The sequence below is a fragment of the Passer domesticus genome, unplaced genomic scaffold, assembly GCF_036417665.1.
Source record: "Passer domesticus isolate bPasDom1 unplaced genomic scaffold, bPasDom1.hap1 HAP1_SCAFFOLD_228, whole genome shotgun sequence".
Lineage (NCBI taxonomy): Eukaryota > Metazoa > Chordata > Aves > Passeriformes > Passeridae > Passer > Passer domesticus.
The window spans coordinates 24,715-41,468 of record NW_026990007.1 but is presented as its reverse complement, the minus strand read 5'-3'; the positions used below and the strand labels follow the sequence as shown (position 1 = coordinate 41,468).

The window sequence follows — 16,754 nt, the reverse complement described above, 5'->3', positions numbered from 1 at the left end:
GGGGATGAATCCCACAATCCACAGCGCGTTCTGAGGGGAATATATCCCAAGAGCCTCCGCGCCTTAAAGAGAGCTCAATCCCGGGATTTTCGGCGCTGAAAAACGAGGATAAACCCGGAGGATTTCCCGGGTGGGGAACGCAGACAAATCCCAACGTTTTAGGGGATTAAATTCGGGATAAAAACGCGAAATTCGGTAAAAAATCCCGAAGTTTTCGGAGCCGTAATGGCGGCGCAATCCCATGATGCCTCGCGGAGGCGCCGTCTCCATGGCGACCGCGCAGGCGCAAAGCGCTGAAACAGAGAAGCTAGCGGTGGGCGTGGCCTACGAGGGGCGTGCCTCACATGGAGGACGGGGATTGGTCGGGGGAGGCCCCGCCTCCCGGCGCGGCCCGATGACGTCATCGCTCAGCGCCGGCGGGGAGCGAGGCCGGCCCGGGGTGAGCGCGGAGCCCAAAAATCCCAAAAATTCCCCAAAAATCCCGAATTGAGCCCGAAAATCGCCCGGGGGGAGGGGCCGCGGGTGGGGGAGGGGCGGGGGAACGCGGAGGGGGGAGGGGAAGGGGGGAGGGGCGGGAATTTGGGGGAAATATTTGGGATTTTGGGGGATTTTCGCTGGAATTTTGGGAATTTAATGGGAATTTTTGGGGAGTTTTGGGAAAATTTTGGGCTTTTTTGGGAACTTTGGGGGATTTTAGGGAGATTTGGGGGAAAATTTTGGGAATTTGGGGTGAATTTTGGGACCAATTTTTGGGAATTTTGAGGGAAATTTTGGGTGAATTTTGGGACCAATTTTTGGGGAATTTCGGAAGATTTTTGGGTAAAATTTGAGGAATTAATTGGGATTATTTTGGGATTTTTAAAAAAAAATTTTGAAAAATTTTGAGTGAATTTTTTGGGCAAAATTTGGGGGATTTTTGTTGGGATTTCGGAGGAATTTTTGGGGGAATTTTGGCCAAAATTTCAGTAAATTTTTGGGGAAAATTCGGGGAATTTTCCGAGAAATTTTGGAATCCTTCAGGTGAATTTTGGGAAAATTTTGGGGAATTTTGGGTTTAATTTCGGTTAAATTTTGGGCAATTTAGGGCGAATCTTGGGCAAAATTCAGGGGAAATTTTGAGTGAATTTTGGGAGAATTTTGGGTGAATTTTTGGTGAAATTTTGGGCACTTTAAGGTGAATCTTGGGAAAATTTTGGGGGGAATTTTGAGGGAATTTTGGGAGAATTTTTGGGCGAATTTTGACAAAATCTTGGGTGAATTTTTGGTGGAATTTTGGGGAAATTTTGGGAGAAATTTTGGGTGAATTTTGAGGGAATTTTGGATGAATTTTTTGAGAATTGTGGGTGAATTTTTTTGGAAATTTTGGTTGAATTTTGTCAATAATTCTCTTTTTTTTCCTCTCTCTCTCTCCCCCCTCCCCCAATTCTTTGGCCCCTCCCCCTCTCTTTGGCCCCTCCCCCTTCCCTTGGCCCCTCCCCCTCCCCCCTTGGCCCCTCCCCCAGCCCATGAAGGAGGCTCCGCCCTTCCCCTCGGGCTCCTCCCCCCCCTCCCCCTCCCCCCACCCCCTCCCCCCACCCCTCCCCCCCCCTCCCTTCTGGCTCCCCCCTCCCCCCCACCCCCCCGAGTGGGCGTGGCCGCGCGGGGGCGGGGCCCGGGGGGGTGTGGCGGCCCCTCCCCCCGCACTTCCGGCGGCGCAAGGGCGCCCCCCGGCGGCGGCTGCGGGCGCTGCCCCTCCCCCTCCTGCGGCTGCTCCTGGCGCGGGGGGGGGCTCTGGGGGGGCGGGGGGAGGGGCGGCCGCGCCCGCGGGGGGCGGGGCGCCCGCAAGGCCACGCCCCCCTGGGGCAGGAGTGGGCGGGGCCTGCCGGCGGCCCGGAGCGGGGGAGGGGCGGCCCCCGCCCGCGGCCTGTGAGGGGGAGCCCCTCCCCCACCCGGAGGGGGAAGGTGAGCGGGGGGGGAGGGGCCAAAGGGGGGAGGGGCTTCGAATCGTGGGGGGGTTCCATATATGGAATTGGGGGAGGGGCTTCAAGTCTTGAGGGGTTTCCATATATGGAATTGGGGGAGGGGCTTCAATTCTTGAGGGGTTTCCATATATGGAATTGGGGGAGGGGCTTAAAGTGGGGGTGGGGCTCAGAGTTGGGGGAGGGGCTTCAAATCTGGAGGGATTTCCATATTTGGGGATGGGGAGGGGCTTAAGGTGGGGGAGGGGCTTCAATTCTTGAGGGATTTCCAAATATGGAATTTGGGGGAGGGGCTTAAGGTTCATCAGGATTTCCATATTTGGAAAGGAGGCGGGGCTTCAAATCCTTGAGGATTTCCTAATATGGAATTGGGGGAGGGGCTTTAGGTTCACCAGGATTTCCATATTTGGGAGTGGGAGGAGCTTCAAATCTTGAGGGATTTCCATATTTGGTGTTGGGGGAGGGGCCTCAAGTCTTTCGGGATTTCCTTATTTGGAAAGGGGGAGGGGCTTCAAATCCTTGAGGGATTTTAAATATTTGGTGTTGGGGGAGGGGCTTCAATTCTTGAGGGGTTTCCAAATATGGAATTGGGGGAGGGGCCTCAAATCTTGAGGGATTTCCATATTTGGAAAGGGGGAGGGGCTTCAAATATTTCCATATTTGGGGATCGGGAGGGGTTTAAAGTGGGGGAGGGGTTTAAAGTGGGGGAGGGGCTTTGGATTTATCAGGGTTTCCATATTTGGGAATGGGGGGGGGCTTGAAACATTTCCATATATGGCAGCGAGGGAGGGGCTTCAAATCGTGGGGGATTTCCATATTTGGAAAGAGGGAGGGGCTTCAATTCTTGATGATTTTCCATATTTGGCATTGGGGGAGGGGCTTAAAGTGGGGGAGGGGCTTCCGAGATTTCAGGATTTCCATATTTGGCAAGGGGGAGGGGCCTCAAATCTCTCAGGATTCCCAAATTTGGGTGGGGGGGAGTGGCCTAAAAATTGGTTTTAAAATGGGGGCGGGGCTTAGTGGAAAGGGGCGTGGCCTCACCTCTCCATTTCCCTTCCAGGGCCCCTCCCCAACGGGCTGGGCGGGGGAGGGGCGGGGCCTCTCCCCGCCTGCCCCTCCCCCCCCCTCGCCCCTCCCCCCCCGGCCCCCATCCTCATCAGCAACGTCACCGGAGGGGGCGGGGCCGAGGCGGGGCCACGCCCCCTGCCCGCCGGGGGAGGGCCACGCCCCCTCCCCGGCCACGCCCCCCGCCCGGGCCACGCCCCCCGCGCAGCCCAGCCCCCCCCTGAGGGAGGAGCACGTGACCTGCGTGCAGAGTGAGCGGTGACGTCATCGGGGGCGGGGCTCGGGGAGGTGACGTCATCGGGTGGGGATTTGGGGGGAGCATTTTGGGGGGAAATTTTTGGGGATTTTGGGGGAAATTTTGGGATTTTTGGCTGAAATTTGTGAATTTTGGGGAGGATTTTGTGGATTTTTGGGGGGGTTTGGGGATTTTGGAAGGAATTTGGGGATTTTGGGTCAAATTAATTCAATTTGGGGTGAAATTTGTAAATTTCAAGGTGGATTTTGGGGATTTTTGGGGGAAATTTTGGGGATTTTCGGGGAAATTTTGGAATTTTTGAGAGGAATTTGGGGATTTTGGGTCAAATTAATCAGATTTTGGGTGAAATTTTTGGGATTTTTTGGCGAAATTTGTGAATTTTTGGGGGGATTTGAGGATTTTTGGGGAGTTTTGGTGAAAATTTGGGGATTTTGCCCAAAATTTGGGGATTTTGGAGATTTTTGGGGGAAAATTTGGAATTTTGGGGGGAATTTGGGGATTTTGGGTCAAATTATTTTGATTTTGGGTGAAATTTTGGGGATTTCTGGGGGGAATTCCCCACATTTTGGGTGAAATTCTGACAATTTTCGCTGGGTTTTTTTTTTAATTTCTCAGATTTGAGGATTTTTGGGTGAAATTTGTGGGGATTTTTGGGGGGGATTTGTGATTTCTGGATGGAATTTGGGTGAATTTTTGGGGTTTTTGGATGGAACTTGGGATTTTTTTGTGGAATTTGGGTGAAATTTGGGGATTTTTGGGTGAAATTTCCCCAATTTAAGTCGGATTTTTTGGGAAATTTCTCCTATTTTGGGATTTTTGGGTGAAATTTGTTATTTCTGGCTGGAATTTGGCTGAATTTTTGGCATTTTTAGGTGAAATCTCCCCAATTTTAATCAGATCTTTTTTTTAATTTCCCACATTTTTGCTGAAATTTTTTTGGAATTTCTCCGCTTTTGGGATCTTTGTGTGAAATTTCTGATTTTTGGGTGAAACTTGTGTGGATTTTTGGATGCAACCTGAATTTTTTTGGTGGAATTCGAGTGAACTTTTGAGATTTTTGAGTGAAATTTCCCCAATTTTGGCTGGATTTTTTGGGGAATTTCTCCGCTTTTGGGATTTTTGCCCGAAACCGGCGGGATTTTGGGTGAAGATTGGATTTTTTGGTGTTTCAGGCATCCTGGACGAGTTCCTGCAGGCCTACGGGAGCCTCATCCCCGTCAGCGCCGACGAGGTCGTGGAGAAGCTCGAGGACATTTTCCAGCAGGAGTTCAGCACCCCCCAGAGGTCCCGGGCAATTTTGGGGCAATTTTGGGGGATTTTGGGAATTTTGGGAATTTTTTCGGAATTTTAGGGGGTCCTGGAAGGGATTTTTGGGGATTGTTTTCGTTTTTTTGGGGATTTTTTTGGAAATATTTTGAATTTTTCTGAATTTTTTTTAGATTGTTAAGGGATTTTTTTGAATTTTTAGGAATTTGGGGAATTTTTGGGAATTTTTTCTGAATTTTAGGGGCGTCCTGGAAGGGATTTTTTGGGGGATTTTTTGGGGTTTTTTTGAGGAATAATTTGAATTTTTTTGAATTTTTGTTTTAGGGTTTTATGGGATTTTGGGAGATGTTTAGGGATTTTGGGATTTTTTTGGGTTTTTTATGGGAATTTTTTGAGTTTTTTGGGTTTTTTTTGGGGGGATTTTTTAGGGACTTTTTGGGATTATTGTTCATAAATATTGGGTATTTTTGGGAGTTTTTAATGAGGTTTTTTGGGGATTTTTGAGGGAATTTTGGGGGTTTTTTTGGGGATTTTGATGGCGGTTTTTTGGGGATTTTTTGAGGATTATTTTTCTTAAATATTGCGTATTTTTGGGAGTTTTTATTGAGTTTTTTTGGGTTTTTTATGGGAATTTTGGGGTTTTTGGGTGTTTTTTGGTGTTTTTTTGGGTTTTTTCTGAGATTTTTGGTGTTTTTTGGGATTTTTGGTGGGATTTTGTTGGGGATTTTTTGGGGATTTTTGTGGGGATTTTTTTGGGATTTATTTTGGAATTTTTTGGAGATTTTTGTGGGGATTTTTTGGGACATTTTCTGGGGTTTTTTTGGCAGTTTTTTGGGGTTTTTTTTAGGGAATTTTTGGGGAATATTTGGGTATTTTTGGGGAATTTTTTTGGGGATTTTTTGGGAGTTTTCTAAGAGATTTTTTGGGTGGTTTGGGGCTTTTTTGGTTGAGATTTTTGGAATTTATTTTAATTTTTTCGGGGGATTTTTTGGGAGATTTTTTGGGATTTCTTTGAGATTTTTTTGGGGGACATTTTGGTGGGAATTTTTTTGGGAAATTTCTTTGATTTTTGGGTCTTTTGGGGAGTTTTTAATGAGATTTTTTTGGGGTTTTTAATGGGAATTTTGTGGTTTTTGGGGTTTTTTGGGGATTTTGATGGGGATTTTTTTGGGGGATTTTTTGAGGATTATTTTTCTTAAATATTGCGTATTTTTGGGAGTTTTTATTGAGTTTTTTGGGGTTTTTTTATGGGAATTTTTGGGGTTTTGGGTGTTTTTTGGTGTTTTTTTTGGGGTTTTTATGGGATTTTTGGTGGTTTTTGGGATTTTTGGTGGGATTTTGATGGGGATTTTTTTGGGGATTTTTGTGGGGATTTTTTTGGGATTTATTTTGGAATTTTTTGGAGATTTTTGTGGGGATTTTTTGGGACATTTTATGGGTTTTTTTGGCAGTTTTTTGGGGGTTTTTTTAGGGAATTTTTGGGGAATATTTGGGTATTTTGGGGATTTTTTTGGGGATTTTTTGGGAGTTTTTAGAGATTTTTTGGGTGGTTTGGGGCTTTTTGGTTGAGTTTTTGGAATTTATTTTAATTTTTTCGGGGGATTTTTTGGGAGATTTTTTGGGATTCTTTGAGATTTTTTGGGGGACATTTTGGTGGGAATTTTTTTGGGAAATTTCTTTGATTTTTGGGTCTTATGGGGAGTTTTTAATGAGATTTTTTTGGGGTTTTAATGGGAATTTTGTGGTTTTTGGGGGTTTTTGAGGGATTTTGTGGGGATTTTTTGGGGATTTTTTTGGGACTATTTAGGGATTTTTTTTAATTTATTTTTATATTTTTGGTGCAGGAGGGGCTCGGTGCAGCAGCTGCTGCAGTCGTACCAGCGCCTGCCGGGCAACGCGCTGCTGCGCGGCTTCCGCGTCAGCTACAAACGCCACGTGCTCACCATGGACGACCTGCAGACCCTCTACGGCCCCAACTGGCTCAACGACCAGGTTTGGGGCGAATTCCGGCCATTTCGGGAAAATTGGGGATTTGGGGGATTTTTTGGGGATTTTTTCGGAATTTTTTGAGGATTTTTTGGCGATTTTTGGGGGGTTTTTTTTGATTTTTTGCATGGTTTCGTGGTGGCTTTTGGGAGGTTTTCGTGGGTTTAGAAGAGATTTGGGGCAAATTCCAGGGATTTTGGGAAAATTGGGAATTTTTGGGAATTTTTGGGGGATTTTTTAGTGATTTTTTGGGGTTTTTTAGCATTTTTAATGCGGTTTTTTGGGGGTTTTGGGTGGGGTTTTTTTGGAGGTTGTGGGGGGTTTTGGGGTGGATTTTGGGGAATTTTAGGGATTTTTGAGACATTTTGGGATTTTTTAGGAATTCTGGCATTTTTTGGGATTTTTTTGAGGATTTGTTGAGGTTTTCGGAATTTCTTCAGGATTTTTTTTGGGTTTTTGGGGCATTTTTGGAGGAGCTTTGCAGACCCTCTACGGCCCCAACTGGCTCAAGGACCAGGTTTGGGGCAAATTCCGGTGATTTTGGGGAAATTGGGAATTTTTGGGAATTTTTTCCGAATTTTTTTCACAATTTTTGGGGATTTTTTGGCAATTTTTGGGGGTTTTTTGGGTTTATTTTTGGGGCAAATTTGCATTTTTAAAGAGTAAATTTTGGGGGTTTTTTGGGAATTTTGTGATTTTTTTGGGCAGAATTTTGGGGGATTCTGTGTTTTTTCAGAGAAAATTTTTAATTTTAGTTTTTTTGGGTTGGTTTCTGGGATTTTTTGGGCTGTTTTTTGGATCAAATTTAGTTGTTTTTTTTTTTAATTTGTATTTTTTTGGGGTGGAATTTTGGGGTTTTTGTGGGGGAATTTTGCGATTTTCTGCACGGAATTTTACCGGATTTTATGTTTTTTCAGTAAAATTCTAAAACTTTGTACTTTCACGTTTAATTTTTTCATTTTTGGGCATTTTTTGTCATTTTTTTCAATTTATTTTGGCGCACTTTAACCCTTTCCCCGCCAGGTGATGAACATGTACGGCGACCTCGTCATGGACGCCGTCCCCGACAAGGTCAGAGGGGGCGTGGCTTGAGGGTGGGCGTGTCCTTTGCCCGGTGGGCGTGTCCTTTACCCGGTGGGCGTGTCCGCCTAAGCCCCGCCCCTCCCCAGGTGCATTTCTTCAACTCCTTTTTCTACGACAAGCTGCGCACGCGCGGCTACGAGGGCGTGCAGCGCTGGACCAAGAACGTGAGGGCGGGGCTTCACCCGGGGGGCGGGGCTTGTTCTGGGCGTGGTCTAGCTGGGGGCGTGGTCTGTAAGGGGTGTCGTCTGGTGTGGGTGTGGTTAAATGTGGGCGTGGTCAGGTGTATTCATAATTGGATGTGGTTGTAAGTGCTGGATAAAGAACGTGAGGGCGGGGCTTAAAGTGGGTGGGCGGTGCTTGTTCTGGGCGTGGCCTAGCTGGGGGCGCGGCATGCTGTGGGTGTGGTCTGGTGTGGGCGTGGTCAGATGTATTCATAATTAGGTGTGGGAGTGGTTTAAATGCTGGAAAAATAATGTGATGGGCGGGGCTTAAATGGGTGGGCGGGGCTTAAAAGGTGTGAGAAATTGTGGGCGTGGTCTGGTGTGGGTGTGGTCTGGTGTGGGTGTGGTTAAATGTGGGTGTGGTCAGGTTTATTCATAATCGAATGTGGTTGAAAGTGCTGGATAAAGAATGTGACGGGCGGGGCTTAGAGGGGCGTGGCCTAGCTGTGGGCGTGGCCTGCTGTGGGCGTGGCCTGCTGCGGGTGTGGTCTGCTGTGGGCGTGGTCAGATGTATTCATAATTAGGTGTGGATGTGGTTTAAATGCTGGAAAAATAATGTGACGGGCGGGGCTTAGAGGGGTGGGCGTGGCCTCGCTGGGGGCGTGGCCTGCTGTGGGTGTGGTCTGCTGTGGGCGTGGTCAGGTGTATTCATAATCAGGTGTGGGTGTGGTTGTAAGTGCTGGAATAGGAGTGTGGGGGCGGGGCTTACATGGGTGGGCGGGGCTTTAAATTGGTGGTTTGCGTGTGGGCGTGGCCAAATCCAAGCCACACCCCAAACTGGGCGTGTCCTCCCATTTTAACCCCTCCCACCCCCATAATTCCCAAAAATTCCTCCTGAATTTTTCCTGGGTGGGCGTGCCCACATATGGGCGTGCCCAAATATGGGCGTGGCCGCAAGTGGGCGTGTCCAACCACTATGTAAATGACATTTTCCACCCTGGTCATGTCCCCCCATTTTAACCCCTCCCACCCCCACAATTCCCCCAAATTCCCCCAGAATTTTTCATGGGTGGGCGTGGCCAAATGTAGGCGTGGCCACAACTGGGCGTGTCCACAACTGGGCGTGGTCAAACAATAATTAACACCGCATTTACTGACCTGGGCGTGTCCCCCATTTTAACCCCTCCCACCCCAAACCCTTCTCATCTTCCCTGGGATTTTTTTTCCTTGGGTGGGCGTGGCCAAACGTGGGCGTGTCCAAATATGGGCGTGTCCACAACTGGGCGTGGCCATCTTGACTTTAACCCTCATCCCCCAACCTGGGCGTATCCCCCATTTTAACCCCTTCCACCCCGTAACCCCCCCAATTTCCCCTGAGATTTTTTCCCCCCGGGTGGGCGTGGCCAAACGTGGGCGTGTCCCAGCGCGGCCCCGCCCCCCGGGCAGGTGGACATTTTCGGCAAGGAGCTGCTGCTGATCCCCATCCACCTGGAGGTGCACTGGTCCCTCGTGGCCGTGGACGTGGCGCGCCGCACCATCACCTACTTCGACTCCCAGCGCACGCTCAACCGCCGCTGCCCCAAGGTGGGCGGGGCCCGGGAAAGGGGGCGGGGCCTCCCGCGGGGTGGGCGTGGTCGGGGATTGAAATGGTGGTGGGTGGAGGTTAAACGTAGCCACACCCCATCGTTGTTTTGGGGTAAAGTTTAAATATTTTCAGAGAAGAAAGGGTTAAAAAATAGGAAAATCTCTGTAAGAGTGGGCGTGGCCACCCTAAAAGTGGGCGTGGCCATGTCCTAAAATTTTTGAGTGGGTGGGGTTTGATTTTAGTTCCACTCCTTTGTTGGTTTGGGGTAAAATTCAATTAATTTCAGAGAACAAAGGGTTAAAAAAATAGGAAATAATCTCTAAAAGTGGGCGTGGCCACTCTAAAATGGGCGTGGTCATGGATTAAAATGAATGTGGTGGGGTTTTTAAGTTTAGCCACGCCCTGTGGTGGTTTTGGGTAAAATTTAATTATTTCCAGAGAGGAAAGGGTTTAAAAAAGTGGGATGGTCTAAAAAAATGGGCGTGGCCACTCTAAAAGTGGGCGTGGCCATGTATTAAAATTTGGTGGGGTGGGCTTTAATTTTATTTTAATCTGTTTCTTAGTTTTGGGGTAAAATTTAATTAATTCCAGAAAAGAAAGGGTTTAAAAAGGGGGGGGGATGGCCTCAAAAAGTGGGCGTGGCTACCCTAAAAGTGGGCGTGGTCAGGGATTAAAATGAATGTGGGTGGGGTTTATGTTTAGCCACGCCCTGTGGTGGTTTTGGGGTGAAATTTGATTATTTTCAGAGAGGAAAGGGTTAAAAAACAGGAGAATTGCCTGTAAATGTGGGCGTGGCCACTCTAAAAGTGGGCGTGGCCACGTATTAAAATTTGCAGGGGTGGGCTTTAATTTTGTTTCAATCCATCTCTTAGTTTTGGGGTAAAATGTGATTAATTCCAGAGAATAAAGGGTTAAAAAGTAGAAAAAAATCGTCTCTAAAAGTGGGCGTGACCACCGCAAAAGTGGGCGTGGTCGGGGATTAAAATGGTGGTGGGTGGAGGTTAAACGTAGCCACACCCCATCGTTGTTTTGGGGTGATAATTAGTTAATTCCAGGGATTAAAGGGTTAAAAAATAGGGAAATCGTCTGTAGAAGTGGGCGTGGCCACCCTAAAGTGGGCGTGGCCGCATCCTAAAATTTGGTGTGGGTGAGGTTTGATTTTAGCCACGCCCCATGGTTGGTTTTGGGTAAAATTTAATTATTTCCAGAGAGGAAAGGGTTTAAAAAAGTGGAATGGTCTAAAAAAATGGGCGTGGCCACTCTAAAAGTGGGCGTGGCCATGTATTAAAATTTGGTGGGGTGGGCTTTAATTTTATTTTAATCTGTTTCTTAGTTTTGGGGTAAAATTTAATTAATTCCAGAAAAGAAAGGGTTAAAAAGGGGGGGGGGAATGGCCTCAAAAAGTGGGCGTGGCTACCCTAAAAGTGGGCGTGGTCAGGGATTAAAATGAATGTGGGTGGGGTTTGATTTTAGCCACGCCCTGTGGTGGTTTTGGGGTGAAATTTGATTAATTTCGGAATGGAAAGGGTTAAAGGGCGTGGCAGGTGGGTGTGGCTTAATGGATGGGTGGAGGCTCTTGGAGAGAGATTTGTGGGCGTGGTCTTGCCTATTAGAGGGCGTGGCTTTAAAGTTTAAGGGTGTGGCTTGTCTTTTGTGGGTGGGACTTCAAGGAGGAGCCCCGGGTGGGCGTGGCTTCCCATTTTGTGGGCGTGGCCTCCCACTTTAAGGGCGTGGCTTCCCCATTTTGTGGGCGTGGCTTCCCCTTTTTTGGGCGTGGCTTGATGTTTTTGGGTGGGACTTCACGGAGGAGCCCGGGTGGGCGTGGCCGCTGTGACCACGCCCCCTTGGCTCCTCCCCCGGCTGACCACGCCCCCCTTTGGCCCCGCCCCCAGCACATCTGCCGCTACCTGCAGGCCGAGGCCGACAAGAAGGAGCGGCCGGATTTCCGCGAGGGCTGGAGGGGCGCCTTCAAATGGTGAGAGAGAGCCCCAAAAACGCCCGAAATCACCCCAAAATCTGCCCTGGGACCGCCCAAAATTTGGGGGGATTGGGGAGAAAAATTCTCCAAAAAATCCCCCCAAAATTCTTAAAACAACCCAAAAATTACCCCAAAAATCTGCCGTGAAAGGGAGCAAAATTTGGTTTTTTTGGTGCCTAAAAATTTTTGAAATAAAACCCCAAAACCTCTGGAAATCACCCCAAAATTCTGCCCTGAAAGGGACCAAAATTTCGTTTTCTGGTGGTGAGGAATTCTGAAAAAAAGTTCCAAAAAATCCTTAAAAAAACCTATAAAATTTGGAATAATTACCCCAAAAATCTGCCCTGAAAGGAACCAAAATTTGGGGTTTTTGGGGTAAAAAATTCTCAGAAAAGTCTTGCAAAAATTCCTAAAATAACCATAAAATTTCTCAAAATTACCCCAAAAATCTGCCCTGGGACGGCCCAAAATTTGGGGGTTTGGGGTGAAAAATTCTTTAAAAAACCTAAAAATATCCCCAAAAATTACCCAAAAAAAATCCCCCAAAAATACCCAAAAACTCCCCAAAAATCCCCAAAAACCCTCTAAAAATCCCCCCAAAAATACCAAAAATCCCCTCAAAATTTGCCTTTAAAATTAGAAAAAATCCTAAACATTTTTTACTAAAAAAAACCCCAAAAAATCCTTTTAAAAAACCCTAAAAAAGTCAAAAAAATTCTTAAAAAAACCTAAAAAAATCCCCAAAAATCCCCAAAAAACCCCCCAAAAATACCAAAAAATTCCCAAAAAAATCCCAAAAATCCCCTCAAAAAAATCCCTTTAAATTACAAAAAATCCTAAAAATTCCCTAAAAAAGCACCAAAAAATCCCTTTTAAAAACCCTAAAAAAAATTTAAAAAACTTTAAAAAAATCCCCAAAAAATCCCCAAAAAATCCCCCAAAATTCCCAAAAAAATCCCTAAAAAACCCCAAAAATCCCCTCAAAAAATTCCTTTAATTTACAAAAAATCCTTAAAAATTTCCTGAAAAAAACCCCAAAAAAATCCCTTTAAAAAACCCTAAAAAAAAACTTTTAAAAACCTAAAAAAATCCCCAAAAATATCCAAAAAATTCTCAAAAAAACCCCAAAAAATCCCCAAAAACTCCCTAAAAAATCCTAAAAAAAATCCCAAAAAATCCCCAAAATATATTTTTAAAATCCCTGAAAACAAAACCCCCAAAGTGGCCAAATTTGGGTTTTTCTCCCCAGAACGTCGCCCGGCAGAACAACGACAGCGACTGCGGCGCCTTCGTGCTGCAGGTGGGGAGTCCGGGATTTGGGGGAAATTTGGGGCTTTTTGGGAAATTTGGGGTTTTATTGGGAATTTTGGGATTTTTGGGGGGATTTTGGGATTTTTGGGTGGAATTTTGGGGGAAATTTTGGGGATTTTGTGGCAATTTTGGGATTTTTGGGGGGATTTTTGGGAATTTTTAAAAATTATTTTGGGGAATTTGGGGCAATTTTGAGGGATTTTTGGGGGGATTTGGGGGGAATTTTGGGATTTTGGGGGGATTTTGGGGATTTTTTGAATTTTTTTAGGGAATTTTGGGTGAATTTTGGGGATGATTTGGGAATCTTGGGATTTTGGGGGGATTTTTGGGGAATTTTGGGGGAATTTTTGGGGAATTTTTGAATTCTTTTAGGGAATTTTGGTGGATTTAGGGTGAATTTTGGGGATTTTTTGGGGAGATTTAGGAAATTTGGGGGATTTGGGGGATTTTTGGCATTTTTAAAACTTAGGGAATTTTGGGGGATTTTGGGTGAATTTTGGGATTTTTTTGGGGAGGATTGGGAAATTTGGGGGATTTTTTTGGGGGGATCTTTTGGGATTTTTTGAATTTTTGGGGGGGAATTTGGGGCAATTTTGAGGAATGTTTTTGGGATTTTTGGGGGATTTTGGGGGGATTTGAGGATTTTTGGGGGATTTTTGCAGATTTTTTGAATTTTTTTAGGGAATTTTGGGGATTTTGGGCAGTTTTGGGGGGATTTGGAGTGGATTTCTGGGGAGAATTTTTGGGGGATTTTTGTGGGGAACTTCTGGGATTTTTTAGGGGACTTTTGGGGAGAATTCTGGGATTTTTTTGGGAGAAATTTTGGGGAGAATTCTGGGATTTTTGGGTTGGATTTGGGGGATTTTGTGGGAGGAATTTTGGGTGGAAAAATGCGATTTTTTGGAGGAGAATTCTGGGATTTTTCGGGAAGATTTTTGGATAAAACCCTGGCATTTTTGGGGAGAATTCTGGGATTTTTTTAGGGAATTTTGGGGAGAATTTTGAGATTATTTTGGGGGATTTTTTGGGTGGATTTGTGGGAGGAATTTTGTGCGGAATTCTGGGATTTTTTTGGGGATAATTCTGGGATTTTTTAGGGAAATTTTGGGGATAATTCTGGGATTTTTTTTAGGGAAATTTTGGGGATAATTCTGGGATTTTTAGGGGATTTTTGGGTGAAATTCTGGGATTTTTTAGGGAAATTTTGGGGATAATTCTGGGATTTTTTTAGGGAAATTTTGGGGATAATTTCTGGGATTTTTTTAGGGAAATTTTTGGGGATAATTCTGGGATTTTTTAGGGACATTCTGGGGATAATTCTGGGATTTTTTAGGGAAATTTTGGGGATAATTCTGGGATTTTTTAGGGAAATTTTGGGGATAATTCTGGGATTTTTTTTAGGGAAATTTTGGGGATAATTCTGGGATTTTTTTTAGGGAAATTTTGGGGATAATTCTGGGATTTTTTTAGGGAAATTTTGGGGATAATTCTGGGATTTTTAGGGGATTTTTGGGTGAAATTCTGGGATTTTTTTTTTTTTGGGGGGAATTCTGGGATTATTTGGGACAATTTTTGGATTAAATTTTGGGATTTTTAGGGAGATTCCTTGGGAGAATTCTGGGATTTTTCGGGAAGATTTTTTTAATAAAATCCTGCCTTTTTTTGGTGGGATTTTTGCCGAGAATCCTCACATTTTTTAGGGGGAATTTCTATCATTTTTATGAGGATTTTTGGGTAAAATCCTCATAATTTTGGGGTGGATTTCTGGCACAACTTTGCACTAATTTCCCTTTTTTCCCCCCCAAAACCCCCTCACACCCCCCCAATTTATTTTATTTTCCCCCCCATTTTTTTTTTCCTTTTTCCCCCAACCCCGCTTTTTTTAATTTTTTTCCCAAAACGTGACTTTTTGTGGCATTTTTGCCCTGCAGTACTGCAAGTTCCTGGCGCTGGGGGCGCCCGTTCAGCTTCACGCAGCAGGACATGCCGCACCTGCGGCGCTGATGTACAAGGAGCTCTGCCACTGCCAGCTCGCCCTCTGAGCCCCAAAAAAGGAAATTTGGGGCACCCCGGGAGGGGGGAAAATGTGGGAAATGTGAGAAATAAAAAAAACCGGAGGAAATCCCAAAATCCGGCGGGAAACGGCGGCGGAATGGCGGAAAAATGGGAAAAAATGGGAAAAAATGGGAAAAAATGGGATTTTTGGGGGAAAAATTGGTGGAGTTTGGGGGTTCAGGAAAATTGGGGAAGTCTGGATCCAAAAAATACAAGAATAAAAGAAATCCCCAAAATCCCTGAAAAAATGTGAAAATTTGGAAGAATCGGACTCAGAATGGACAAAAAATGGGAAAAAATGGGGAAAATTTGGATTTTTGGGGAAAAGTGGGCGCAGTTTGAGGGAATTGGGAGGAGTTTGGGGATCCCAAAAAATTTGGGGAACCCCAGGAGCCAGGAAAATATGAGAAATAAAAAAACCCGGAGAAAATCCCAAAATCCGGCGGGAAACGGCGGCGGAATGGCGGAAAAATGGGAAAAAATGGGATTTTGGGGGGAAAATTGGTGGAGTTTGGGGGTTCAGGAAAAATTGGGGAAGGTCTGGATCCCAAAAAATACAAGAATAAAAAGAAATCCCCAAAAATCCCTGAAAAAATGTGAAAATTTGGAAGAAATCAGACTCAGAATGGACAAAAAATGGGAAAAAATGGGGAAGAAATGGGATTTTTTGGGGGAAATGGAGGAGTTTGGGGGTTCTGAAAAATTTGGGGAAGTTCTGGTCCCTAAAAAATAAAAAAAATTAAAAATCCCCAAAAATCGCTGAAAAAATCAGAAAATTTGGAAGAAATTGGACTCAGAATGGACAAAAAATGGAAAAAAAATGGGATTTTTTGGGAAAATGGGAGGAGTTTGGGGTTTCTGAAAAATTTGGGAAGTTCCAGGATCCCGGAAAATACAAAAATAAAAAAAATCCTGGAAAAAACAAAAAAAATCTGAAATTTTGGCAGAAATTGGACTCAAAATGGTCCAAAAATGGGAAAAAATGGGAAAAATTTGGATGTTTTGGGAAACATGGGTGGGATTTGGGGGGTTTTGGTGGTCCAAAAATTTGGGAATTTTTCCAGATCTTAAAATCCAAAATTCCCAAATAAAACCCCCCAAAATCTGAAAATTCTGTAAAAATTGGTGTCGGAAATGGTCGAAAAAATGGGAAAAAAATGGGAAAAATTTGGATTTTTTTGGGCAAAAGTGGGCGGGGTTTGGGGGTTTCTAAAAAATTTGCGGAGGTCGAGATCCTAAAAATCCAAAATTTCCAAATAAAACTTGAAAAAAATCTAAAAAGTCAAAAAACCCCCCAAAAAATCCCCAAAAATTTGAAAATTCTGCAAAAATTGGTGTCAGAATGGGCAAAAAAATGGGAAAATTTGGATTTTTATTTGAAAAATTGGTGGGGTTTGGGGGTTTTGGGGGTCCCAAAAAATTTGGGAATTTTTCCAGATCTTAAAAATCCAAAATTCCCAAATAAAACAAAAAAAAAAAAGTAAAAAAAATCCCAAAAAATCTGTAAAAATTCGGGTTGGAATGGGTGAAAATGGGAATTTTGGGATTTTTGGGGGGAAAAATGGGAGGAATTTGGGGTTTTAAAATTTGGAATGGTCCTGGATCCTAAAAATTTGAAAATCCAAAAAAACTCCCCACAAAAATCTCCAAAAATAAAAAAAAATCCCCCCAAAAATTGGAAAAAAAACGCCCAAAAAAATCAGAAAAAAAATCACAAAAGCCCCAAAAATTCCAAAAAAATTCCCAAAAGTTTTTAAAAATCCCCAAAAATCTCAAAATTCCAAAACTTTGGTGAATTTCCCCCAAAACTCAGCTGGAAAATAAATTTTTTTTTGTGGCCAATGAAGGATTTGGGGTCGTTTTTTGGGGGGATTTGGGGACAATTTTGGGGTTTTTTTGGGACGTTTTCAGGAAATTTGGGAATTTTGGGGACATTTGGGGGATTTTGGGAGAATTTTGGGGGAATTTCTTGGGATTTTGGGATTTTTGGGGATTTTTGGGGGGTTTTTTGGGTGAATTTTGGGAATTTTGGGGCCATTTTTGGGGAGAT

The 16,754-nt window shown here is 44.6% G+C and overlaps 1 protein-coding gene across 1 annotated transcript; it reads left to right on the top strand.

The window, feature by feature from the left end:
- The first annotated feature begins 268 nt into the window (after positions 1-268).
- On the top strand, positions 269-11,339 carry LOC135292184 (sentrin-specific protease 3-like). Its single transcript, XM_064406420.1, has 9 exons — positions 269-432; positions 1,512-1,941; positions 3,019-3,274; positions 4,452-4,563; positions 6,390-6,537; positions 7,555-7,602; positions 7,701-7,778; positions 9,222-9,359; positions 11,253-11,339. Exons 1-9 carry the CDS (start codon positions 269-271, stop codon positions 11,337-11,339), a joined length of 1,461 nt encoding a protein of 486 aa, XP_064262490.1.
- The last annotated feature ends 5,415 nt before the right edge of the window (positions 11,340-16,754 follow it).

Coding starts and splice junctions, on each gene's coding strand:
- LOC135292184 (XM_064406420.1), top strand. CDS start 269: ATGGCGACCGCGCAGGCGCAAAGCGCTGAAACAGAGAAGCTAGCGGTG. Junction 4,564..6,389: donor GAGTTCAGCACCCCCCAGAG/GTCCCGGGCAAT, acceptor TTTTTGGTGCAG/GAGGGGCTCGGTGCAGCAGC. Junction 7,779..9,221: donor TGCAGCGCTGGACCAAGAAC/GTGAGGGCGGGG, acceptor CCCCCCGGGCAG/GTGGACATTTTCGGCAAGGA.